Here is a 26,289-nt window from a genome sequence, read left to right as displayed (position 1 = left end):
GAAGTGAAAAACGCTAGTCAAGCCGCAAACTTCACCTGTGAACTTTCTCTGAGGTCACGAGCGTTCACATGAGGGCTGTGCGCGCGCAGAAGAGACCAACAGCATGTCACAGACTTTGAAGCCTCGGCAGAGCTTCCTTGACGTTCAGGGGAAAAGGGATCAAAGGCTTTGCAGGCAGAACGTCTCTAGCTAATAACAGGCTATGCATGGAGTGACATTGTTAAAACATTTCCCTTTTATATTCCTAAAGGAGGAGTTTTATTGAGTTAAAATGATCCTTGAATAGCCTCTGGGCTGAACTGTAAAACACATTTGAAAAGCGTAAAATCTTTATTTATGCCAGGAATGCTTGAAACACAAAAGATAAATGTCATTCAAAAAACCAAGCATGTCCTAGGTATTCAGTACGTAATGGGGCACAGCTGTAATAACAGTCAGTGAACCAGAGACTCCCTACATCATATCATTAGCTCACTTTTAATAAGTCTATCTTCTTGTCCTTTTTATAAGGACCATAGGGAAAGAAAGAAATATATCATGCACCAAACATCTGTGGCTTTCTCGAATTGTCTCTCTTAGAAGACAGATCTACTTACGGGACCTGTCTTGGGATATAGATTGTAAAGTGCACACAACCCTTTCTAAATATGGATTTTATTTAAACAGGGAGCATCACACATCGTTTGCGAGTTGCTGAAGACAGTGCAGTCTAGCTTAACAGACTAAAGGCTGAACATATAAATAGCATCACAGTCTCTGCAAGTAATCAAAGACATATATTGAAATAAAGTTTGGTGCTCGACTTGGTACTGAATTTATTCCCTTGAAGCCACAGATTTCAGGCAAATAAAATGCTAGTTCAGAGGAGGTTTTAACAACTTTTCCTGGGAGCCAAGTGAGTTTTTGCTTACAATGGCACTGAAAAATTTACTGATTCTTTGTCTTAAATGTTTTTCCCTCCAAGCTTGGAAATTTTCAATCTGCACATGACACATGTAGATCAAAATATTACAAACCAGCTACGTCTACCCTTTAAGACTCTGCTCCTAATGATCTTAATTTTTGTGCCTAGTGATCAGTTTTGTTCTCAAGTTTTTTTGAACAATTTTCATCCTAGCCCCTTGCAAAAACTCCGTAGTGCCTTATCAGTTACCTTGTCCTTAAACAAACTTACCTCTTCTGTGTTTCAAAATTGCTGGATTTGGCAGCTAATACATTTAAGAGAGAGACAAAGAGAGGAGTAAAATTAAATGTGATTCAATGTATGTCTTACTGGGCTGTGCATTTACACCTGAAGAAAATATCTGGTTGATGTGTTTTTACCACATTGTTATTCATCGATCCAGAAAAAAATGAGAGAGAAAAATGGATCATGGAGTCAACTTCCAGACCCGATACTGCCGCATGGCAGTGCACACGCACAGCTACTATTGCGGTCATCTGTGTTCCTACACCTTTTCATGCGCGGGTTAAATGATTAAGCAAGACAATTAAACAGGCTACGTGAATTGTTCTGCTTTGTGTGTTTTAGAAATACAAAAGATAAAGGAGGAGACTCTTCATAATCAGACTACTGGTCTTCTAGGAAAGCCTGAGATGAAATAGGGTATATCTGCTTTTTTGTTATTCTTTATACTATAGCTGTCAGTAGATGCCTCGGTTGGATCCAGGGGCGGTTGTTATTCTTTTTAAGGTTCCTATATGAAAAGAGCCATACAGAGAAAGGAATCAACATTTTACAAGTGCGCAACTGAATTGTGGGGGGACCAAAACACAAATTTAGGCACTTAATTGGAAGCATAATCGCTTTCTTTAGTTACTAGGAAAAGACTGACATCTCTAGGTAGAAATTAGCCCACAAAAAGCCTCCTGTGTTTCCTTTGCATTTCTTACTACATCAGGTAACTGAAGATTCCTATTTAGACTCTGATTTCTTTTGCAACTATCTGAATCCTATATGGATTGTGTGGAAGAGCTGGGCTGAACTGAGGGCAGAGTTGAAGGAATCTCTTGTTACAGCATGTCCCCTTTGTTCCTCTCCTGATGCCAGGATATGTGACAGCACAAAACTCTCTGGAATCGGTTTAGTACTGACACTGGCTTATTGCAGCTGAACTCAGTTGCTACCATCATTTGCAGCTGCACTGTTGAGACCTTGGTTTACAAGGCCTTAAGTCCTTAGAACTAATCAAACAAAAAAATACATTTAAAGCTGTTACACTGTGCTTTTAGTGATTAAAAGAAAACAGTCTATTTTATTATCAAGCAGGCATGCAGTAAAGACCTGAGGTATTACTAAAAATAAAAAAAAAAAAGTTTGGGCATCAGCACAAGTATATTTGGAAAACACAGAAAATTTGATTATTTTCACTGAACTGTGTTGCTAATATTTATTTTGCTGGAAACCCTGGACACTGAATCATATCAGAAATAATTGAAGGGGGAAAAGCTAAGGAAGACATACATGCAAAGTTGGGGTTTGGAGACAGAATATTCAGCCTGACATGGAGTAGCTGCTCTATCCAGGAAAATGCTGTCACAAAAAGAGGGTCACAGAGTTAACCCCTTTGTTCCCAATCTACCCCGTACAGGGTTTTGATTTTGCTCATTCTCTTTGCTCTGTCCCTGTGGCCCCTCCAGCCTAAGCTGGACAATTGGATTTTCTACCCTACATGGTGACCCAGACCCATTTGAATATGGTACATGGAAATTAAAGATAGAACTGTAGACAAGCTCTCTTGGGACAGTAGTTAATATTCGAGAGCTTACACAGTTCTCACAGCTAGGAAGCCCAAAGACATCTTCAAACATAAATTATCTGTCTCCATAGTAAAACTGCACCAGTGTAATGTAAACTTGTTTATAAATTAATTTGTTCAGATCAGTTAAAAATCCCAAAATAGGCACTCTTCTTTTAAAGCGTCCCGATTAGTTTAACATGACAAATTAGGAAAAAACTAATTCTTAGAGTAACACAAGTGTGACTACGCAGAGGTTTGCAGTAGTTTAACTGAAATGCTCACATGCAACTTAAAACCCCTTCCCCCTGTAATTAGGCATCCTGATATCCACACGGGGAAAGCTAGTTAGTGGAAAGTAGGTCTCAGTTTACTCATTGCTGACTCCAAGGGGGAGTACCCTGCTGTTTGCTATAGCACCATAGCATACAATAATGCTGTACAATACACAGATGAATAGGACTGGATCCTGTAGACTTTCTGATGAAAAAGCTTAGGAAGGAGGCGGTAACACACGCACAATTTAACTAAATCAAATCTCTAGCCATCTAATCTTATGGAGGTATTCTGTAAAACAAGCCCATCCTACTACAGTTTTCCATATTCCTGTATGCATAAACTTTATGTGCTGTGACAAAGGGTAAGAGTTTTGAGGTTAACATTGCTAAATAATAGTAATAAAAAATGATTCAACAATACTCTCCTGAATTTCTTTGAAACAGGTTTACTGAGGTTTATGGCCCCTCTGCACCCACAGATTTAGTCTCTCTCCAACCCAAGTGTGTGTGGAATTTACTCCCCCAAATTTCATTTAGAAAGCCCTGCTTCATGGATGAAAAGGTCAGAGTTAAAAGAGGACAGTAATTACTGATCAGAACACCTTACCTGTTCTCCTTCCAGTTGCCACTATCCTCTCTGCAAACAACTATCAGACATGGACAGAGGTGGAAAGGGCCCTCTGCAGATCACCTAGTCCAACCCCCCTACATTCAGCAGGGTCAGCCGGAGCAGGTGACTCAGGATCTTGATCAGTCAGGTTTTGAATACCTCTGCAGGTGGAGATGCCACAGTCTCTTTGGACTACCTGTTCCAGTGCTCAATCACACTTAGAGCAAAAAAACTTTTTCCTATGTTTAAACAGAATTTCTTGCATGTCAGTTTGTGACTATTCCCTCTTGTCCTGTCACTAAGCACCACTGAGGAGAGCCTTGCTCTGTCTTCTTGACACCCTCCTATTAGACCTTTAAATACATCAATAAGAGCCACCTGAGCCTCCTCTCCTCCAGGCTGGGCAGTCCCACCTCTCTCAGCCTCTCCTCATATGACAGATGTTCCTCTCCCTTAATCATATCAGTGACCCTTCGCTGGTCTTGCCTCAGTATTTCCATGTCTCTCTTGTACTGGGCAGGGGCTAAGCTGGACACACCGCTCCATGTGTGGCCTCACCAGTGCTGAGTAGAGGGGAAGGATCACCTCCCTCGACCTGCTGGTAGTGCTCTTCCTACTGCAGTCCCAAATGTTCCACCAGGAGCCCCAGGTCCTTCTCTGCAAAGCTGTTTTCCAGCCAGCTGGCCCCAACATATGCTGGTGCTATGGGGTTGTTCCTCCCCGGGTGCAGGATGTACCCAGCTCAGGAATGCTAAAGATTGACATTGAAAATAGCATGCTGGAGGAAGCTCACCAGAATTACATTCTGCAAAGTTAGGAACATACAAAGACTGAAAGCTTCTTCACAGTGCCAAAACCATGACTGCTGAGGAAATGTTCTGTATCAGTTTTGGACATCATCTTATTCAACTTTGGGGGACAGACCTAGAATAAGAATTCTTTACAAACCAATTCTCCAGGTAAAACTAGACCTTCGAAGGTAACAGCCAGTAAATGCTAGCTATTTCTGACTTAGCTCTTAAACAGTTAAATACATTTTTAGCATTAGGTATATGCTCATCTCCAATCAACTTACATGGACTGTACTTACACAGATACTACCTTTATTTGTTAGATAGGAAGTGCAGTCCCCTTCAGGAATATAGCAAGTTTTATTTGTTATTGCTCACTTGGGGACTTTCCCAAGTTTCAACAAGCTGAGGATGCTTTCAGTATTTATTTTGTTTTACACAATAAATACAGCGAGAACTGTATTTATTATTTATTAGACATGCCACTATCATATTGTTTGCATGAGTTTACAGTTGCTAGAACTAACGAATACAAAGCTAAACAAAACTAAGCAAACAGATTTTTGTTCAAACAAACAGAACCACTTCTACAGGGAACCTTCTCACCAGATCTGCTGGGAGGAAAGGATGGGGATGGCACCGTGTGTGCTGGGATGCCAGCAGGATGGCCAAGGCTTCCTAAGACCTACCTGATCGATCAGTATCTGCCAGTGGTATCGATTTCTGCAAGTCTTGAAAGTTGTCCTTGTCTCCTCTAGATTGCAAAGATCACTGATGAGAGTACATCTATTTAAAGTGCTGTTAACTCAATTATGTCCTTGTTTAAAATATTAATCTTTTTGCTCAGCATTCCTGAGACATACCCACAACCTGTATGACAGTGCGTGTGATACCATAAAAGCAGAGACAGGGCAGAAAACCTGTTACTTTCTCTACACAGCATCTGCGAAACATATTCCACTCATATTTGTCCCTGACCCAAAGGCTGTGTTTTCCATTGGAACACCTCCTCCCTCTTTTTTGTAAACTGATTACCCAGTAGCATGATTGTGCTGTCCCTACCAAATCTTAATCTTTCTTCAGTGAATTCCACACCCTATTTCCATTTAAAACCTCCGTGGGTTCCAGTGTGAGTTTTCTGCTTGCTACAGCCCAAAGACAGTACATGCAGAACTGCCCTGACCTGGACTGGGCGTCCTTTCCCTTTGGGTTACTTATAAAGCTCCAAGGAACAGACAACTTTCTGGGCTTTGCAGATAAATGCAGTTTTAAAAAGCCCATAAACTGTGGTCAGAAAGCCCAGCGAACCTAGAGTATCTGTGCCCAGACACCTGATCTCGCTAGCAACAAGCCAGGCGGCGTGGCACAGCTGTCAGCCTCTCTGCGTGGCACGTTCCTAATTAGGATGCCACCTCCAGGGGTACTGAATTCCACATCCTTTCCCCTAGCAGCCAGTGACCCGTTCTAAACGGGGTCGATTGGTGTTATTAGGAGATTATATCCGCGTGGTGCAAGATATTGACGTGAGGCGAGAGCTTTCTTCGGGCACCAGCTGAACGCTTCAATGTAATTCAGAGGAAGCTGTGTCAGGCAGCATCCGAAGGCACGTATTACTGTGCAATCAAAGAGGATGATCAACAAACTAAATTAAATAGAAATGTGTGCCCTTTCTCTTTTATTTCCACACCAAAGAAATACAGGAATTAGAAATATTGCAGCGTCATACCTCTCTAGCCATACTTTGCAAGAGACCCTTTTTTTCGGCGACACCTGCTCATTAACCTTCACTGGAAGGGAAGGAAAACAAAGTGCAATAAGAGCACAGAAAAACTCAGGCCAGACAGTTGGAAGAAAAAAAACAATTCATTTTCCCAAATGATTCGGAATTTCCCTCAGTTCAGAGGACTGCATCTTGGCTTTGCAACAGTTTTGTACTGTAAAATGTATTATCTTTCTTGCTTTCACAGCACCAGCAGAATCAGTCTGGGTTTTTGAAACATTACAAGTGACAAGAAAGCACACCTTTCCTTTATTTCTAGACCAGGTTTGAAAATTCTCCAGGAAAATCATGTTGAGATTGTTAGTTACAGATTCTAAAACTCAGAGTCAATGTAAAGGTATCAACAAATTTTTCAGCAAAGGTGACCCTTTTTGTCTGTGTATATATCTATGTGTACATGTAAATTACAAACATGTGTACGCATGTGTGTATGTGATGTGTTTACATACAAAAACGGAGCTGCTGTGCAAACTGACTGACTCCTAACTTATCAGCTGAATTTATTTTAATACTCTCTGGCAGATCTCCCAATCACCGCATTATAGAAAATTAGTAATATGCATGTTATGATCTATTAGGCTGGTGATAGATTCATAGGCAGAAATGACCATATGTGCAGTGAGAAACATGGAAATAAATGTTGTTCAATTCTCAGCGGGCCTTTGGCACTCAGAGACCCAGCAAACATGACGCCAACTGATGCCTGTATCGAACTGAGTTCATCTGAAGAAATGATGTACAATGGCTGATTTCTACCACCAAGAGAACTGCCACAAAAATAACATTTTTGTCATTAGAAAATATAAAACATTCTGCAGTTCTGCCTCAGGATCTTGGAAACCCACATACTTGACCAACCAGTGTTTTGGGTGGGTGAGGAACATTCTGCAGAACAGCTTTCACTAAGCTGGGATGGGCCCTGATGACGCTTGAAAAAAGCACATGGATACTGACAATCCAGGATCAAAACTGCAGCTTCATCCTACCCATTGCAAGGGTACAGGCCTCTCAAATCAAAGTTGGCAGAAGTGAAATAGCCTGGATTCAGGAGAGACTGAGGAGATCCAGGTTGTAGGGACCTTCTATCTCTCCAAAACTCGCAGCCTCCTGACTGACGTTGTTCCTCCTGCCGCCTTCCCAGGGTCTCTGTCCCCTGGCCCTGGCCGGCCGTACTGGACTGTGTCACCCCAGGTGATACCCCATCCACAGAACAACCCCCCAGAGCAACACACCTCTCCCACGTGAATCCAGCAGAGCTCAGTCATTTAACCACAGCTTGACCCAACGGGTGGGTACCTCTGTCCTTGAAGGAACCCACCTAAAGTCAGACAGCACAAATAATAGCCCTAGAGTCACAACTGGCTTTTGGAGTCTTTTGGTCTCTTCCAGGTCCAGCTCAGTGGTGCTTTCACTCTTTTTTGAAACACTCCCCATTTAAACCCTTAATTATAATGTAATCTAAGATCTCCAGACTTGCTCCCTCCACCCCCGCCCAAGTGTTTAAGTATGACATTGGCTAAAAATAGGCTTCTGGTGATCTAAGCTTTTGTGATCTAACCAGGAAGGGAATGCAAGAGAAATTGCATTTTTTGTAATTATGCTTTAAAAGATGACTTATATACATATTTAAGGTCCAATTTTAGCAACTTGCGGAACTTCTAGGAGAATTCTAATATAGGAAACCAATCGGCACGATCAAGAGATAGCACAATTAAGCCTGTAGTAACCCACACCCCTTAAATGTACTTAAAGCAAAAATGGGCTATGCATAAAAGTAGAAAACAAACAAATTGCTTAAGCACCCTGTGGGTTGTATTAAACAAAGCTGCTATTGCCAGAAATGCATTGTCTCTGCCACATCACAGGAACCATGCATTCTAAACCAAAATAAAAATCCACCTTGCATCGCGGTGTAAAGGCAGCCAGCTCTGGGACCTGGGGAAGCACAGGAGGCCGCTGCAGAGAAATACCTTTCACTGATCCTACAGAGTTCATTCTAAAGAGTGTCTCCAGGTGATTTCTAACTGCTATGGTGATGAAAAGGCAGTTATCTCTGATATAAAACAAACAAACAAAAAAAACCCAACCCCCCAAAAAACCAGAAGAAAAGAGAGCAACTAAACAAAGGCTGCTCAAGTTGCTGACACAAATATCCAAAAAATGTAACTATAACAGTAGCAAATTGTTTGGAATGGACATAAAATACATGCTTCAGAGCTGAAGTTAATGCCTAACTGAGAAAGAGATCATGTGAAGATGCTTCAGTTGGGTAGATTCACTTCTCTCTGCCTACTGCATAGTTAAAAAGTCCTCCAGAGCATTTGGAAATGTAGTGACTGCTGTCGGGAAGCAGTCTGTTCTTACATTTTTATGCCTCCCACTAAAGCTGATCTGTGATCTGAGCAGAAGAGATATATCCTCTCTAGTGAAAAACACTGCAATAAGATAGCTCACTAGGAGAACAACTCCTTAGAACGATGTTCTTTGAGGAAGACAGAAATGTATGTATTTCGGGGACAGGGTGTGGGATGGGAGACGGTGGGAGAAGACGCTGCACGCACACATGCTTTCAGTACAAAGCTTCCACAGTGATCCTCATGGAGAGGAACTGCAGAAATTTCAGGATCTAGTCTTTCTCCTCACTGGCAAATAATGCTCCTAAACAAATAGTACCTAAACAAATACTAGAGAAGAGTCTAGATTCTTCACATCTTTCAGATAAATGAAACCTTGTCAAACAAGAAACAAATGGTAGAATAGCGCAGCAGTGACAAAAGCTCTGATCTGACAGTCAGGGCATGCTGCTGTGCTCACGCAGGGCCTTGATGACTTTAATAAGTCTCCACAGAAGTAGAGCAGTCGCTTTGCACACGATCAGCTACAACACCAGGACCTATTTCAGCATTCAGCTACACACCCCCATCATGTTGGCAATAATTCAGTGTTGGTGAGACAACTTGTAAAGAAAAAAAAAAAGGCAGCATTTTAAAGCTCTCTAATGTTAGCTTTTTATGTGTCTAACATCAAAGCATTTTTTCACTTCTATTTAATCAAAATTAATCACTAAGATTACTACAGTAATTTATGTTGGAGATTATTGAAATGAGTGTTTTATTAAAATCTGGTTTTATTAATAAAACACATTCTGGCTAAGGAATCATATGAGCCTGCTATTAGAGTCTATTAACTGGGGACTGGGAGTTAATCATAACAGTCACGCTGCCAGGTCCTTTGACAGCAACACACACTGGGTTTGTTTCTGCTTTTACTTTTACTAGCAGATTCAAGCCAATTAGTTACCCCAGCACACAAGCGGTCAGAGTACCTCCTGCAAAATAGGGAAAGGAGACAAAGGTACATATATCTCAGTAGTTTTGAACAAAGAAAGGGTAATCAGAAGGAGACTCACCAGCCTGATTAGTTGTGATGCTGACAGCAGCAAATTGTCTGGAAAGTGTACTCGAGTCAGATACCCCGTTGACTGCATCAATCTCAAAAGTGTAATTGGTATGCGCCAAAAGGTCCACTACTGTCACTGTGGTGTTGGTGAGGCCAGTCTGACGGGGTAAGAATCGCACGTTGTCACTACACGGCTCACACATCTTGATGTTACCTCCACATTTTTTGCAAATGATGTTGAAAGTGACATCCTTCCGACCTCCAGTGTCAAGAGGCCAGCTCCAGTCCAGGATAACAGACGTCTCGTTGATGTTAGAGATAACATTTCTTGGAGCAGATGGTGGTCCTATGAAGGGAAACAGGAAATCAGAGGGATGGGAATTTCTGTAGTGCTCTAAAATGGGACTAAACAAGGGCACAAAAATACAAAAGTCAAAACCATAAATAACCAAACTCTTCTAGTTATTTCCTGTAGATGCTCCTGAAACATTTCACTGGACCACAGACCTAGGCTATCAAGGACCATGTTTTCTCATAGACAGACAGTACTCTCAGGGTGCAAACCTTCAGGTTTGAGGGCTGAAAATATTGGTAGCAATTTAAAAATCCTAGCTCTGCTTCTTGAGTCTGACAGAGAACAAGAAAGAGAAAACTAAAATAGAAAGACATAAACCCAGCCCACCAATTTTAGGTAGCCTGTCCAACATGTAAGAAGACATGGGAGGCAGTGGATGGCTGACTGCAATGGGACATGAGAGGAAGCAAGCAAGCTGCTGAGATACAGATGGAGGAGCAAGAATGACAGCCCCGAGCACAATGATGCTACTCACTGGTGCAAGCCATGGATGGAGGATCTTTCTCAGAGCGAAAGTAATTCTTTTCACACCTGCAGTTCAGAGACGCATCTTCATAGGTAGAGCTGTGAGGTGGGCATTTGGCACACTTCACGTTGCCAGCAGAGGCTTTGTAGAACCCAGGTCGACAAGCTGCAAAATAACGGGAGTATAGTTTGAAATTCCATGAACATCTTCTCAATTTTAACATGCGACTTTGTTACTGCCCTGGGACCTATCCATATGTAGATCACATTTTGCAGATACTTATGGTTTACAAATACAGATTTTTCTCATAATGAGAAAGCTGATGGAAATAAAACTCTTGGTAGAACGGAGCTCTTCATACATCAACTTGGATTTGCATTTAATTTTGCCTGGAAAACAAAGCAGTGTATTGCACGACTAAGAAGAAACATTTTCTATGTTTCACTTTGAGAACTTCACTTATTTGTCTTCTCTTCAGGTTAATTTACCAAAACATTGGCCCTATCCTGCATAAGAAGCTAACTTTATCCTCTCTCTGCAAGGTTTGCTTACAAGGGCACACTAAATGTAAACTATGCCTCTTCAGTTCAGCAGAACTAAGCAAGCCAAAACCGAGAAAATAATCTGAACAGTGAAAGATATATTCCATTTCTGAAGGACCATGCACCAGGCTCAATGATCTGCTTCAGATACTATCAGGAACTTGCATGGTCTGTACAAGGAGGGTGTTTTTTACATTAACCCAGTCCTCTGGAGATGTTTCTTGAACCCACAAATGCTTTTTCATTAACACTGGCACACTCCCTCTATTTTGACTCCTGTTGCATTTTAGACTGATTCATGGCCACGTTTGCATCAGAAGAAAACAGCCTTTGAAATTATAGAAATGAAAAATGTAGCAAATAAATAACTTTGAATTATGAAAAATCCATGCAGTGAAATAACACTGATGACTCCTTTCCACCAAGATGATATCATCATCTGAAAATAAAAGAAAATGAAAAAAAAAAGACCAAAACCAGATAAGAATCAGCAGACTCTACTGTTCAGCTGCCGCTTTCCCCCAAGACATGCATCCTTGTCCAAATAGAATTTACCAAGTAAAAACATTCTGGCTTACACTGGTCACCCACAGGTCTGTACTCATACCTACAACAACCATACACAGACAACCTAACAAAAGGGAGCACATCTTCAAGCGCGTTCACCTTTTGCTTGCTTCAGTTTCACAGCAAACACTGCCTGATGCACAAGCACGCTAGGAAAACCCCAATACATTCTCACTGCAAATATAATGTAAAAAAAAAAAAAAAAAGTAATACAAAAAACCACATGACTTCTTTTTTGTGTCTGAATGCCAGACAGTTAAGCTTAAACAAGCTCAGGACCTGTCAGTGAATTAAATGCTAATTTGAAGCCAAAAGAATGGGTTCGCCAGTCTTAGTGTAAGCCTAAACGGGGACACACATTTCAGTTTTGCTTATTTTATTGGGTTTGTGTGGCAAGGTTTTGATAGCAGAGGGGCTACAGGGGTGGCTTCTGTGAGAAGCTGCTAGAAGCTTCCCCTGTGTCTGACAGAGCCAATGCCAGCCAGCTCCAAGACGGACCCACCGCTGGCCAAGGCCGAGCCAATCAGCGACAATGGTAGCACCTCTGGCATCACATAGTTAAGAAGGGGGGAAAAAGCACTAGGAGTAAGTGTAGCCAGAGGGAGGAGTGAGATGATGTGAGAGGAACAGCTCTGCAGACACCAAGGTCAGTGCAGAAGGAGGGGCAGGAGGTGCTCCAGGCACCAGAGCAGAGATTCCCCTGCAGCCCCTGGAGAAGACCATGGTGAGGCAGGCTGTCCTCCTGCAACCCCAGGAGGTTGATGATGAAGCAGATATTCACCTGCAGCCCGTGGAGGACCCCACACTGGAGCAAGCTCCTGGCAGGACCTGTGGATCCGTGGAGAGAGGAGCCCACGCCAGAGCAGGTTTGCTGGCAGGACTTGTGACCCCGTGGGGGACCCACGCTGGAGCAGTTTGCTCCTGAAGGCCTGCACCCCGTGGGAGAGACCCACGCTGGAGCAGTTTGTAAAGGACTGTAGCCCGTGGGAAGGACTCACGTTGCAGAAGTTCATGGAGGACTGTCTCCCGTGAGAGGGACTCCATGTTGGAGCAGGGGCAGAGTGTGAGGAGTCCTCCCCCTGAGGATGAAGAAGCAGCAGAAACAACGTGTGATGAACTGACTGTAACCCCCCATTCTCCATCTCCCTGTGCTGCTGAGGGGGGAGGTAGAAAATCAGGAGTGAAGTTAAGCCTGGGAAGAAGGGAGGGGTAGGGGGAGGCGTTTTTAAGATTTGGTTTTATTTCTTATTACTCTGATGTGATTGGTAATAAATTAATTTTTTTCCCCAAGTCAAGTCTGTTTTGCCCATGACAGTAATTGGTGAGTGATCTCTCCCTGTCCTTATCTTTACCCACAAGCCTTTTATATTTTTTTCTCCCCCCTGTGCAGCTGAGGAGGAGAGTGATAGAGCGGCTTTGGCACACACCTGGCCTCCAGCCAGGGTCAACCCACCAGACGTATGGAGATGAACTGATTCATAAATGTAGTATAAAATCCAAGATACAAGACTATGTGGTCTTTTGTGTTCATTCGCCCACCGCTCAAACAGAAAAGTGTTTGGATGGGCAACCTGAGGTGGAAAAAAGTCAGAATAAAAATCCCAGCATATTTGTAAGTGATGGAGGAGAGAGGGAAACTGCAGCATTAAACTGGATGTTCAGCTTCCACATTATCGTCCATAACCAAAACCTAACCACTAGTTCCTAGTGCCAAGCACCTGAGTGAAACACACTGGCAAGCAGAGAGAGAACAAATCCCTGTACAGTCATATGTCCTACACTGAAACAGCTTAATAAAGGAAGCCCTCCTCATGCTGCATTGAACACAGTGTGAGAAGCACGAAACATTTCACCAGGAAGCGCTAATCTCAGCCACTCTTCGGTACTTCACAGCCCTTGCAAATCACGGCGCCTGGCTGCAGCTGCTCCCTCCAACTTCCACGCTAGCACAGCAGCTGGGAAAGACACCCCCTGCTCCAAGATCTCTCCTGCAAGCTCCGAGGAAACAATCCCGAATTTGAGCCTCTGAGGCGAGGGCCCAACAGGCAATCTGTGACAGCAGAACTGCTAAAAATGACCTTGTGGCGAAGTTCAGAGAGCCTAACACCAACCTGCCCGATCTGTCACAGCCTGTGCTCTCCAGCCATTGTTCCTTATGTTTCCATCTCCTGGAAGGCTGCAGGGGTCTTCGGGGATTTCTGTTTAACTTGAGGAAGTAAAGGAAACCTAAGTCCCTCTTAAACAACTCCACCGGGAGAAAATGCAGCAGGAAACAGAATTGGCTTTTTTGGTGGTGTTGTTATTGTGTCGGCCTTTCAAGACAAATCTCGTTCCCTCCCAAATACTGCCCCATGGTGCAGGTGCCGTACCTACAGCGAGCCTCTTTGGTCTCCCTCTGTCAGCCAAAGGAGCCTCAAATGATTTTGCTGTCTCTGGGCACAGCACGGCCACTCCTGGCCCCTAAGACAATGAGCCAGGCAGAAAAGAACAGATGCCAATCCCGCTCCTACCAGCACTAGTAACTAAGCAAACACATTAAGGAATAAACATCACACTACATCTGTCCAGCTAATTACACAGCATTTTCACTAAAACTTCCCATGGAAACGTACTGCCAGGTATAAAACTCAAATGGTTTCACTTAACTCTACTCAACTTGAAGGGACATTTTTATATTTATGGTCAGGCATACACAAGATAAAGATGTATTTATGACTATATACAGTATAATTTTTTAATAATTTTATATGCTAGTTTAATGTAAAGGTTGGAAAAAGACTAATAACCTGAAACGGAACCTTTGTCACGTGGTTGGTCTTCCTACAAGACACAATTTCCACTGCTTATTAAGCATAATTTATTCATAGCATCATAACACATGAGCACTCATTTACAGGATGGAACTACAATAAGACTGTTTATTTGGGATGCTTTTAAAGCACCTACCACGAACATTTTAATACGGCAACGAATTTAACATAAGTAAACAAGCTTGCGTAAGCAGTGGACAGAGTTTGTGGGGTGAGGAAGAGAAAGGAAGGAATCAAACTGCTCCATTAATAAATGTCTCTCTCATCCCTCAGGTGAAAACTCATAGACCTCATTAAAGAAAAGGTGGTGGTGGTGTGGGGCCAGAAAAAAAAAAAAGTAAAAAGAAAGAGGAGCATGCAGGAAGCATCCTGGTAACATGAGAATAGGCTTTTTCTTTTCCACAGGGACAGGGATTTCGTCATTGTGTGCTTCTACTATCGTGGTACAGAGTGAGCAGTCAGGGCAGGGGGATGAGCCGGTGGGATCCCTGCTGCCCCGGTGTGCCCTCGCCAGGGCATCCCAATCTCGTGTCTTCCCCTCAGGCTGTCTCACGCTTTCTGTCTTTGTCTGTCAGACCAATTTAAGATTATTCACAACTGCAGCCCAAAAGAGGAAAAAACCCCCGCAATTATACTTGAAATCGAAGCTTGGAAAAGCGAGTGCCAATAGAAAATGTTGTCAATGTACTTACTATTATTATTCTTTTCCTACTCACTTTTTAATTAAGATATATAACAGAAAAAAAATGAAGCCTTTACTTCAAAAGGCATTCTTTTTTTATGTCAGAAAAATTGGATTACATGAACTGATGGAAGAAGGTTTGGCTTTTTGAGGTGAATACCGTGGCTTTGTTTTCCGTCAGGTTGAAAATAAAAGGACTAGCATAGAAAGTCTTCACAGAATCCGTAATTTCAGCATGGGAACCAGCTGTGAACAGCAGTTGCTTTTTCTCAACATTTTCTTCTAGAAGCTAAGAAATTTTCCTTTCCCTCACAAGGGAAAACGATGTGGGAGGAAGTAGATGCAATGGGCCGGGAAGAAGAACCTCTTGGCACACTAAAAGTGAGTAAAGGAAACCTTGAGAGTTTCTACATACATGATATAAACTGTACAGCAAGGCTGTCTGGTTTTGTTTCTTAAGAAGGTCTCCTCAAGTCAGATGCCCGATACCTGCTGGCCCCGGTGACTCCTGTGATATTGTGACTCCAAACCGCAATATTATTTTAAAGCCGTAGGCAGTCTGATTTCAATCTCCTTTGTTTGAGTGCGAGCCACGCTGACTTTATGTCAGTTGTCCTTGTTACTGTATGATAATGAATTTCCTTAAGCTATAACAGACGAGTCTGCCTCAGAGACAGAGAGAGGGGAAAGTTATTTCAGTGAGAGAAAAACAAATGCACGTAGCAATCTACGGTAGTTACTGCTTAAAAAGATGTGACTATCTTTTCAACAAAGTGAATTTTGCCTCTGTTTGAGATGAAAGCATGGTCCTAATTAAGGGTTAAATGATTCATTTCAATTTGAATTAATTTTAAATTAAAATATAAAGCTGTTAGTAAATAGGAGCATTTTAGTATTCAGACCCTGCAGCCCCCTATACACAGAGCAATATCACCAGTTCCCAGCCATAAATACCAACTAACGACCTGAGCCTGCGCTGCCTGAGCAGACGACTTCCCAGCCCCGCTGCTCCGGGCCTGACAGGGACCATTTCCCTGCACAAGGTCAAAGCAACTCCTGATTTGCAAAATGAGCCGCGCTGCTCCCCACTCCTACAGGCACTCGGCTCGCTGTGCTCTGCGCAGAGGCGCGACGCTTCGGGGCAAGGCTCAAGCATCGCAACGCACTGGAAGCGGATAAATGCAGCCATGAGAGCGGGCGTGCAACGGGCAGCATCCTCCAAGCAATTGAGTGTTTCCTTCCTTTGCTCCCCTGCTCTTCAATAAAACAGCCCGGGATCCTAGCGCCACTCTGGCATTAAACTACAGCATTTAGAAAAGAAGGGAATTCAATCATTAACCTGTACAGCTCACGGATGCCTTAACGTTGCCTCACAGTGTGCGATTAGCAAGACGGATCACGGCAACCCTGGGGCAAGCCTCCTGTCCCTGTCCCCCGCAGGGAGGACAGAGAAGCATCCTCCACACCTGCGGTCAGTGTTAGAGGAGCTTTGCAAACCGCTCCCGCTGTCACCTGTGGAAACGGCATGCCAATGAGCAGCAGCGGAGGTCCTGATGCTGGACCTGAAGTCACAGGATGACCTTTGGCTGTGCTGGGAAGTGAATGGTACCGACTGGCTCACCCCGATGCCCACATATAGCCTCGTATCTTTGCAACATCCTCAAGTCCCTTGTAAAAGCATTTACACGGCTCTTTTTTCTCACTACACATATTATGGTCATGCTCTGGAGATGCCAACAGCACTATGCTTATCACCAGTAACAGAACTGCACGTTCGCCCACCCATAGATGCATGTGCATAAGCAAAATGAGATGTAACACAGCTGTCAGTGTGTGAAACTGGATGGCATAACAAGCAGCATAGATTAACCTTATACAACTTTCAAAACCATTTTATTTTCTTTGGGTGAGTCACTTCTTTCCTTTCTTGCACTTGTTTATATCTTTGAGAAACAACAAAAAGGTGAAAATCGTGATTAACTTTAAATGAAGATTTCAAAACTGTTCATTTCACACTTCTGTCACAAATTATATCCAGCCATATGCATTACTCTTGGTATATTAAAAATAACACTATATAGATATGGTATAGTTCTGGCTCAGACACATGAAGTGTAGGAAATGAAGGTAGAATTCTGCCCTGTGTCACTCCGCCCTCAGTTTGTATGACATGTCATTCACAACACTGAAAATGTCTCATTTTTACCTTCCTTGTTCACTACGGCACCCGCTCAGCAGGAAACAATGCTTTATAAAGTAACTCCCTGCAAAATCCCTCAGAGCAGGGAAACCATCTTCAGCAGCTCTCACTGTCCATTAGTCTATGAAAAGCCACATAATCTATGGCGTTACATACCTGTACGTGCTCGCTCTCTCTCCTGGGTCTCTAGGTACCTTCCTGCACACCCAAACGGGCTTCTAAAAATTACAGTGTATTTTCAATTCTTATTTCCATCGAGCTGAAGGCATGCTTTTTATCACCAGATCGCAATAAATGGTGAGACGGCACTTAAGGGAATAGGTCTCACAGCTAAGTACTGCTCCTTATAGTAGCAACAGAGGTACAGGGCTGGATGTCACCGCCACACTTTGACAACTCCTGTACCTGCTGAGGAGGAGGAGGAAGAGGAGGAGGAGGCAGGGGCAGCCCGAATGCCTGTCAGCAGGTGGGCATCCCCATTAAAGGCTACTGCTGCGCAGGCAGAGCACGCTTGCTCTTTGTGGGGCTGTGGTGCTGCCACATACCCTGTCTGTGCTCAGGAGAGGAGGGAAACAGGATTGGGAAAGACTTTAGTGGGGGTTGAAAGCTCTGGCGGGGATGGACCCCGTTACCGCCAAGGTAAGAACATCCCCAGGAAGAGGTACGGACATGGGCTGTCTCTCATTGCCCATCGGAGTCCATTCTGTTCGTTGGGGAAATAAAAACTTTAACAATTGTTCTTCGCATTCTTTGTATTCTTACATTGTTGTCCCTGTATTCTTCAGCATACTATACATAACACCTGAAATAATTACAAAACAAGTAGGGCTCGAACCAGCAGCAAAAGCAACCTAGTCATTTTTCCTAAGTGTTATGAACAAATGAATAAAATCTCAGATTGTATTTTCTGTGCACAAGATGTACTTTTTACTCTGAAAATGCAGGCATAAAATTAAAAGTTGCAATTAAACACTACAGTGAATTCCCACCACTCTTTTCATTATTAGCTATGCAATAGCTCTGGAAAAATGCAACTGTTTCTTACTATAACTTATCTTCCGGCTGCAGATGGAAACATGTGTCGTGTACTTTTGCATCTTTAGACTGGAAAATACAGAAATCACAGCCAAAGGCTCTGACAGATTTGGAGAACTACTGCAGCTGTCCACTGCTGCAAGAAATCAACAATTAACAAAACTGGTACAATTTCTTTCCTGTAGCTAGGCCTCTCCAGCAGTAAGAGCCCAGTAACCTGAGGGCTCAGGAAACGATCTCTCTCCTCTCCACCCCTCTCCTGCCCCTCCAGCCTTTGTGCCAGCAGGACGGACGGTGCGGTATGTGTGGGGCGAGGATTCCCAGCTATGCGACACTGAAATGCCGCTAGAAAAATACGCTTTGGAATGAGCACTTTTCATTTTTTACACCTGAAAGCTGCTGCTAGCACACACCCCCCCCCCCCCCCGCCCACATTCAGTAGTATTTAATCTTACTCATGAGTAAATTTCTACTTTTTCCTCCCCACTTCATATTTTATAGTGATCTGTGACCTTAATCAGATGCTTTTTAAATTGGCTTTACTCCCAGGTCAAGTCATTCAGCAGAAACAATTCCTGTTCTTTGTTTAATAACTGTTACTGGCAGACATATTAATTATATGTACATAAGAGATAGCTTTATCCTGAGGGAATAACGCTGCACCTTTCAACTGCAGTCTGCAATAGCTCCACGTTACGCCTTGCAGGCTTCTGCGTCTCTTCTCAGGAAGCGCGTTACAGCCGTGATTGCTACCAGCAATATTGTTGATAGTGCAATGTCAGAGATAGGAGGTCTAAAACACGGCATTACAGCAAAGATGTTCTCGCTGGTGGGTACACAAATATCTGGTTTCGAAAGGCATAAGGCACTTCAGCTTCTCTGCAGGCAGTTTTGGGGAAAATATATCTTTCATTAATAGAAAAACATTGAGAACCACAGCCTTGATTCAGAATTAAAACAAAATAAACAAAGTTCTACCTTAATTCCACCCATACTTAGTGAATCACTTAAGCAAGTATTTAAACAGGGAATTTAATAAACCCATGTTTATAAGCACTGTCTTTCACTTTCCCTAAACAAGATGTTTTCCTGAAGCGGAGCCTGCACACACTCAGATATATAAAGCTATCATTTTGTCAAACAAAGAAATGCCATGTTCTGTTTTTTTAAAAACTTAATTTAATGCACACAGAGATGAAAAATAACTTCCTAATTCAAGCAGCACTGTAAAAAAAAAAAAAAAAAATCTAAATTACAGAAATACCAGAAGAAAAACCACCAGCATCAATTTGAACAGGAAAAAAAAGGTTGTACACATACACACACACATAAGGAATGTGGAAGTTTTAAATGACCATTTGGCAAGCATAAAAAGTAAAGAGACAATTTTCCTTGAACTAAAATTACACTATGGACTCCTCAATGGCAAACTAGACATAGGATCCCAATGGCTTAAAACAATAAATGTTTTCTAACATCAGGCCGAGAGTGCCACAAAGGGATAACCACAGTACAGCTCTGGTTTAGTCTTTCCTCAACGTCCCCTTTCTATGTCAGAACTTTTAAAAAAAGCAAGAACACAAACCAGACCAACCGACCCACCCACCCCGCCCCCAAAGCAAACCAAACAGACCTGGTAGACGTGGCAGCCCCTGTCCCACAGGACACGAGCTCTTGGGAAGATGTTTCCTTTCCAGCTCATTGGGAAAATCAAGATAGTGCCTGGTAATCCTCCCAGGCTAGGTTTAGCTTTTAAGCGAAAAACAACTTTCATAACTTAGGGACGTTTATAATTTCCCTGTGCCTGAACCAGGCCAGATGAACAGGTTAACAATATGAAAAGTAATATAAATAAAGAAGAACAAATGAATTGTCATACAGATTACATCTAGCCCTAGCACTTACCCTGGTGCCTACCTTGCATCTAATGGTAGCACCATATGAAAGTGCAAGAGAAAGGCCAGTCGGGGATGATCATTTGCCATCCCTCTTTATTTCACCCTCATCACTGTGACCTAGATATTATTTCAAAGACCTGGAAACCCAAGGTTCAATATATCTGCTAATTATGTTTTAGCAAAGATTAATTACAATAATCCTCCATTGTACTGTCTTTCATGTAGAATATCCAATGGTTTTTTTGCCAGTTATCAGTCTCAATTAATTTCTCTGACATTCCTCTCCAGTCTAGGTTGTCAATGTGAAGTGAAAAAAATGCACCCTTCCTTCAGTTTACCTTCAGATTTGGTAGTCTTTTAACCAAATCAGTGTATCCCTTTTTTTTTTTTTTTTTAATTATGAGACAGGGAGAACAGCTGCTCCAGATGTATCCTCTCTAAGACATTCCTTATTTTACAAAGATATATCATGAACTTATCTTGCTGTGATGACCAATCACAAATTTTTCAATCAGCTTTTATAGGAATATCTTCTATGCCTCTCTCTAGTTCTGCAGTGTCATTTATCAGGTGGATAATGATCTTATATTTTTCGTAATGCTTCTGATGAAACAGATTAATTTATATATTGGACTACATTCTACTTCTTAGCCGCTCTTTCTAACACATTTGGGGCTTTTTACTTCCAGCAATCCATTGACCAGGCTTACCTCTCCCAGATGTCTGTGTCAATGCACACATGCCAAGCCAAAACAGTTAATTCAGACATATAAAAAGTCTACATTTTCTCTCTGGGAAGGAGGGAAGCAAGATGATTTTGCATTTACTGAGGCTGAATGTTCTTTTGCAACTTTCCACCCCTGTTAACGCATACAGGAAAGTGTTGCTGTCCTATTTTGCAGGTGAAAAAATTAATGCAGAAGAGGTTCCAAACCCAGCGTTCTTTCTTCCAGTGACACCTTCTAATCAAAACGCTGCCTGGTGGGTTGTGTGATGTTACAAAGAGCTCAGCCCAGCTCCCCAGTGACATAGGTCCACTACTGCAATTAGCATGAATTAGTACTTTTGTTAGTAGTCTCAGCAGAGCTGTGAAATTAATTGGAAAAGAAATGTAACAAATGCCTTTTCCCTTAGAGATATTCTTTTGGGTCAGGGTTGAGGCATATTGATTGAGCAGCGTGGGGGAAGCTGATGTTCCTTACGCCCTCGCTGAACCTGTTTTGTAGATAAAGAGAGAGGACTTTCGTTTCTCTCCTGTCACAAGCGGCCCACTTCCATAAAAAAGACAATCAATTTTATAATACTGAAATATTCCAGCTGCTGGTAAAAAAATAATAATAAAAAAAAGGCTCAATTAATAGCCAGTGGCTAGAATATAATTTTTCATGAACGTTGACTTTCTCACACCTCAATGTTAGTTCTTTCAGTTTATCTCTAACTTGCAGAGGTATCCAAAAGATAGTGCAGTGTTTCCCCAGTTTTAAGATATTTCTAAATTCAACCACTGGAGGCAAGATGTACTGTCCTTCCTTAGAAAAAAGAGAAAAAAAAAAAAGAGAGAAAAGAGAGAAAAGAGAGAAAAGAAAAAAGGAAAGAAAAAAGGAAAGAAAAAGGAAAGAAAAAGGAAAGAAAAAGGAAAGAAAAAGGAAAGAAAAAGGAAAGAAAAAGGAAAGAAAAAGGAAAGAAAAAGGAAAGAAAAAGGAAAGAAAAAGGAAAGAAAAAGGAAAGAAAAAAGTTGGCATTTTTAAGCATGAAAAGCTAAAATCATGTGGCTATGCCTCATTCGATGAGGGCTACCGAATCCCTTACTGTTAGTTTCCCTGCCAGGCATTGACATACTGCTGCTTGAAGTCACTGGGAGGTGGTGCTGGGAAAGGGAAGCTCTTAAGAAGAGAAATGGTGCCGCAAGGGCAGGCGCTTAAACCTGTATGAAAAAATTCCTATGGTTTAAGCTGCTATCATTACTTGCTGACATAAGTCCGGGATGTAATTTAGTGTATCAGAAGATGGTTGTATAATTTGTGTTTTTGTTCAGATCTGGAGAGCACTTTCAAAGCAAAACCCCAGTTCTCCCCTCTTGCCGTGATCTGGTTCACAATGTAAAGTGTCTCCAGAGCACACAAACAGGTACACTGGATGATGCGCTCCCTGCTACAGGGAGACTACTGGACACGACTAGAGATATTCTGGAGTAAAACGCGCTGAAATAATGGTTATGTTATTGGCACAGGGTCCTTCGGTCCTTTGCAACAACTGCTTAATGCTACTGATCTGCTCCTACTTGGCCACGCTACTTGCTAATGCAGACTTAGCTCATCATTACCAGCCTTTAAATATCTCAATGCAATCAGCATTGCTAAAATTGTTAGGTATTTTCATACAAACAAAGATTCAAAAAGCCCCGGTAGTGGAAAAAGAGGATGACTTTATTATTGGAAGGCCATTGAACATATAACCACAAATGAACAGACATCATGGTCTGTATTTTACCATGTTTAACAGGATGTGGAATAGGCACAAAGAGAGGTTTCAGTGCTTACTAAAGAAAGGATTTAACCAGAAGACCAAAACATTATGGCTTTGTCATTGCCGTAACAACCTCTCTTCTTTATGTGCCTTTTTCACTGACTGTATTTCCATCCTTCCAGTGGAAAGCCTGAAAATTAACCAGCTACGGCCTCTGGGGACATCTGTGCGCTGACAATCTTCTTCTCACAGCTGAAAGGAAAAGCCCAAGGCTTTTGCAAAACTATCTTAACACTCAAGTGCAGTATTTATACATTGTATGCTTCAGCTTTTATCTGGACTTCCTTGGTATTTTGCCTTTTTTAAAAGAAAACTCTTAATTACTTAGCATGCATTTTCTATGCATGTATTAAAAAAGTCGAGGTTTGCAGGGTAAGCAATTATCCACTGAACAAAAACCCAGTTAAACATAAATTAAAAAAAAAATAACACCCACAGTTCAGCACTTTTATTCACTAACCTGATACCTGTGTGAATTCAAGGGGGGTAGAATCTCAGCTGTTTAGAAAACAAAGAATCTGATGTATTGCATTTTATAGGGTATTTGCTACAGAATTAAATCTCTCCTTATAGTGGTGAAGCTTTACAAACAGTAACAGCAACACGAACTCAATATTCTCCAACAACATTCACTTTGCGATGCAGAAAATTCATCAGAACGGAGAGGAAACTAAGTTTCCAGTATTACACTCTGTATATATTCCCTCCAACAAACGATACTGTGCGCCAGTACAAAATGCCACGTGTTCAATTAACAGTTTTCAATTCCACTGAAGCTCAATACTACCAGCAAGCTAACATCACTGCATTTTACCGGGAAATGAACAGAAGAACAGCATTAAAATATATTTAATGACTCTGCATTGTTTTATACAAAAGCTTTTGCTGTATAGACATCCTACCATTTTCTGACTGAATGAAAAATATTGTAAACACAAAGGATTTAACTACACCAATGTTTTTATTTTCATTTTTCCACTTCTTGCTTCAACAACTCAAAAGCAGAAACCAAGGAGGCTGAAAGGACATACAAATCCCTCAAAAGTTGAAAGCATTTAGGCAAATCCACCTCAAGATATGAAATTCTGCACCTATCAGTATCAACTGACAGAGACGAAGGGTTGTGGTGGGTTTATTTTCCTACTAGGAATATTCCCACCTACTCCTATTAGAATCCTTTGGTGTTGACTAAGAGTTTTGGGCCACACACTCTGCAGTAGAGCTGAAACAATTTTTCTGCTTCATCTTGGAAATAGGGAAGTTACAGCTAGTTACTTTGCTTAGAAAATCAGGTTATAAAACCTGATGGCACTTTTGATAATGAAGTAAATTACATGGTAGGATATTGAACCAAAATTGAATCTTACTGGGTCAGGGCAGTCCATTGCTGTCTAGATTATAAGTGATATACCATCACGGTGATGTATATAAAACACAGGAAATTATTGCATATTAATAGAATAGTAGTTTAATCAACCTTGTGAAGAATATCCAATATATTCAAGCACAGACATATTTTGAGCTGGTTCTAACTGTAGAGAAAGGCCTATATTTTATCATTTAATAAAGCCTTTCAAATTTTCTATTATGTGCAAACATTAAAACAAGTTACAGCCATAGAGAGTAGAGCAAATCTCAAGACAATGAAAAAGGTTTTCTTTCTTGGCTAAGTCACATATTCAGTATTTGTATTTACTTATATTATTTTAAAGAACAAAAAAGCATCTAGAAGGAAGCATTCCACACGCTCTAAACTCATAGTCAAATAGTAAAAAACAGCGCATAAACCCAAACAGTATCGTGTTTGCTGTGTCCAACAGACTGGACACAAAATACTTGTTTGTTTTATTGCTTACTGAAAAATCAAGTTAAACAAATCAGACAACTGAAAAATATTATTCTCAGATTGCTTTTGGCAAAGCTGTAAGAAAGTACACCCAAGCCCTGTATTCTTTTTTCTTCCACCACCCCAGACACCATACAGCAAGAAACTCTCTCCCTGCCCCGATTCTCATAAATTTCCTTGCAAAGCCTGGGGTGTCCAGAGGCTCAAGACAAAGCAGGTGGAGGTTGCGAAGGCACAGAGCCTCACTGACCACGGTGTCCCCTGCTGCGGAGCACATTTCTGAACGCAAGCTCAGCACTCCTACCCATAGCAATAGATAGTAAAGGATGGATGACCCCAGCTTTATTTAACATGGGGTATATAGCATATTTCTAACACCACCAAGTATTATGCTGTTGAACATCAACAGAGTAGCCAATTTCTCCAATGAAAACAAACAAGTAAAGTCTGCTCTTGAAAAGTAAAGTTGTAACAGAAATAATTTTCTGATTATTAATATGACTGACTGGGACAATTGGTTTCCAGCATGCACAACATTCTGAGCTTTTTGTCATTAAGTACCACATTTGAAAAAATGCCAATTGAACATCGAGAAGTAGACAATGCTGGGCATCGGACGAGAAACTCCCCTTCCAGACCCTGATTCTTAAATCAGAACCACACTGAGATAGATAAAGTGAAAATAATACCATTACCTTGCTTTGCAGAAAAGATCCTGAGGTACACAACACACTTAAAAGGATTTTTTTTTTTTTCAACACACAAGACATAAAAATCCAGAGACAAATGAGATCCTATGAATGCCTGCTGTCCTCCCAAGCTGATACGGAGAGAAGAATAAGGAAAAGATTCCTCCCTGACTCAGTAAGTGTTTACACGTTGTACACTCATTACTAACTGTGTACGCTTCTGAGAACCCAGGACTGACAGATCTTAGTCTACACCTGAGGTAAAGGCTTTGCAGATTGGTTAGATCATAGATAAGTTTCCTGGCCACAGCTGGAGCTCCCAGCCCCGTGCTGGGATGCCGTGTGCGTTGGAGGCAGGAGCCAGCCCCTGAGGCAACCTGCTGCTCTGGTGCCCCTCATCCAGAGCCTGCTCAAGGACTCAGCTTGGCAAAACTTTGGGCTACAAGAAGAGGTTACTTAAATTATGCCTTTCTGCAGAGCCATGGTTCAGCAGATCACGAACTCTCATTTCACTGCCAAACCCACAGAATAAGTGTGTATGTCAGTTGTGAGCATCCATGTGCAGTTTTTCTCCTACAGAAGTGGCACTCTGCTTCAGACAGATAAATCCAGTTAGTTGAAGTTTAACAATAAATGCAAAACCATTCGTAAACATGTTCTGCGGCCAATATAAACCTCGGTGCCCATGTAAGTCACTACTTTTATACATTTTTTTCTTGTTCTCCTTGCTGCCTGTGCTGTATGTCAGATTAGAAATATAGAACAAGCGATTATGATAGGCAAGTATAACCATATTTTGAAGGTACTGTCAAAATGCATTAGTGAAATGCCGTATTAGAGCATAACTAATCTAAAATGATCTTCCACTAACGTGAATGTCACTAATACTGTGGTCTGCTGTACTGACATCATGAAGTAAGACTAAGACAGCTTTCCACAGTTATAAACCTGGCACTGCAGTTCCAACATCACGCCATAGCAGCTGATTCAGCACTCCAATCCCCACGTAGTGCCAAGAAAATGGCACACACAGCCCTTCATTTTGGCCTGTTCCCATCTTATAAGTTAACTGTGCAG

General features: G+C 41.8%; 1 protein-coding gene across 3 annotated transcripts in view; it reads right to left on the bottom strand.

The window, feature by feature from the left end:
• The window catches only part of EPHA3 (EPH receptor A3), a 235,388-nt gene that overhangs the window by 72,544 nt on the left and 136,555 nt on the right, over window positions 1-26,289 (bottom strand). For all 3 annotated transcript variants that reach the window (XM_075768111.1, XM_075768128.1, XM_075768120.1), the window contains exons 4-5: window positions 10,427-10,582; window positions 9,607-9,942 (exon numbers count right to left, since the gene is read on the bottom strand). In XM_075768111.1, coding sequence (XP_075624226.1) covers window positions 9,607-9,942; window positions 10,427-10,582 — 492 coding nt within the window. The remainder of the gene's footprint in view (window positions 1-9,606; window positions 9,943-10,426; window positions 10,583-26,289) is intronic.

The sequence above is a fragment of the Balearica regulorum genome, chromosome 1 (genome assembly GCF_011004875.1).
Source record: "Balearica regulorum gibbericeps isolate bBalReg1 chromosome 1, bBalReg1.pri, whole genome shotgun sequence".
NCBI lineage: Eukaryota > Metazoa > Chordata > Aves > Gruiformes > Gruidae > Balearica > Balearica regulorum.
This window is presented reverse-complemented; position numbering and strand designations above follow the sequence as displayed.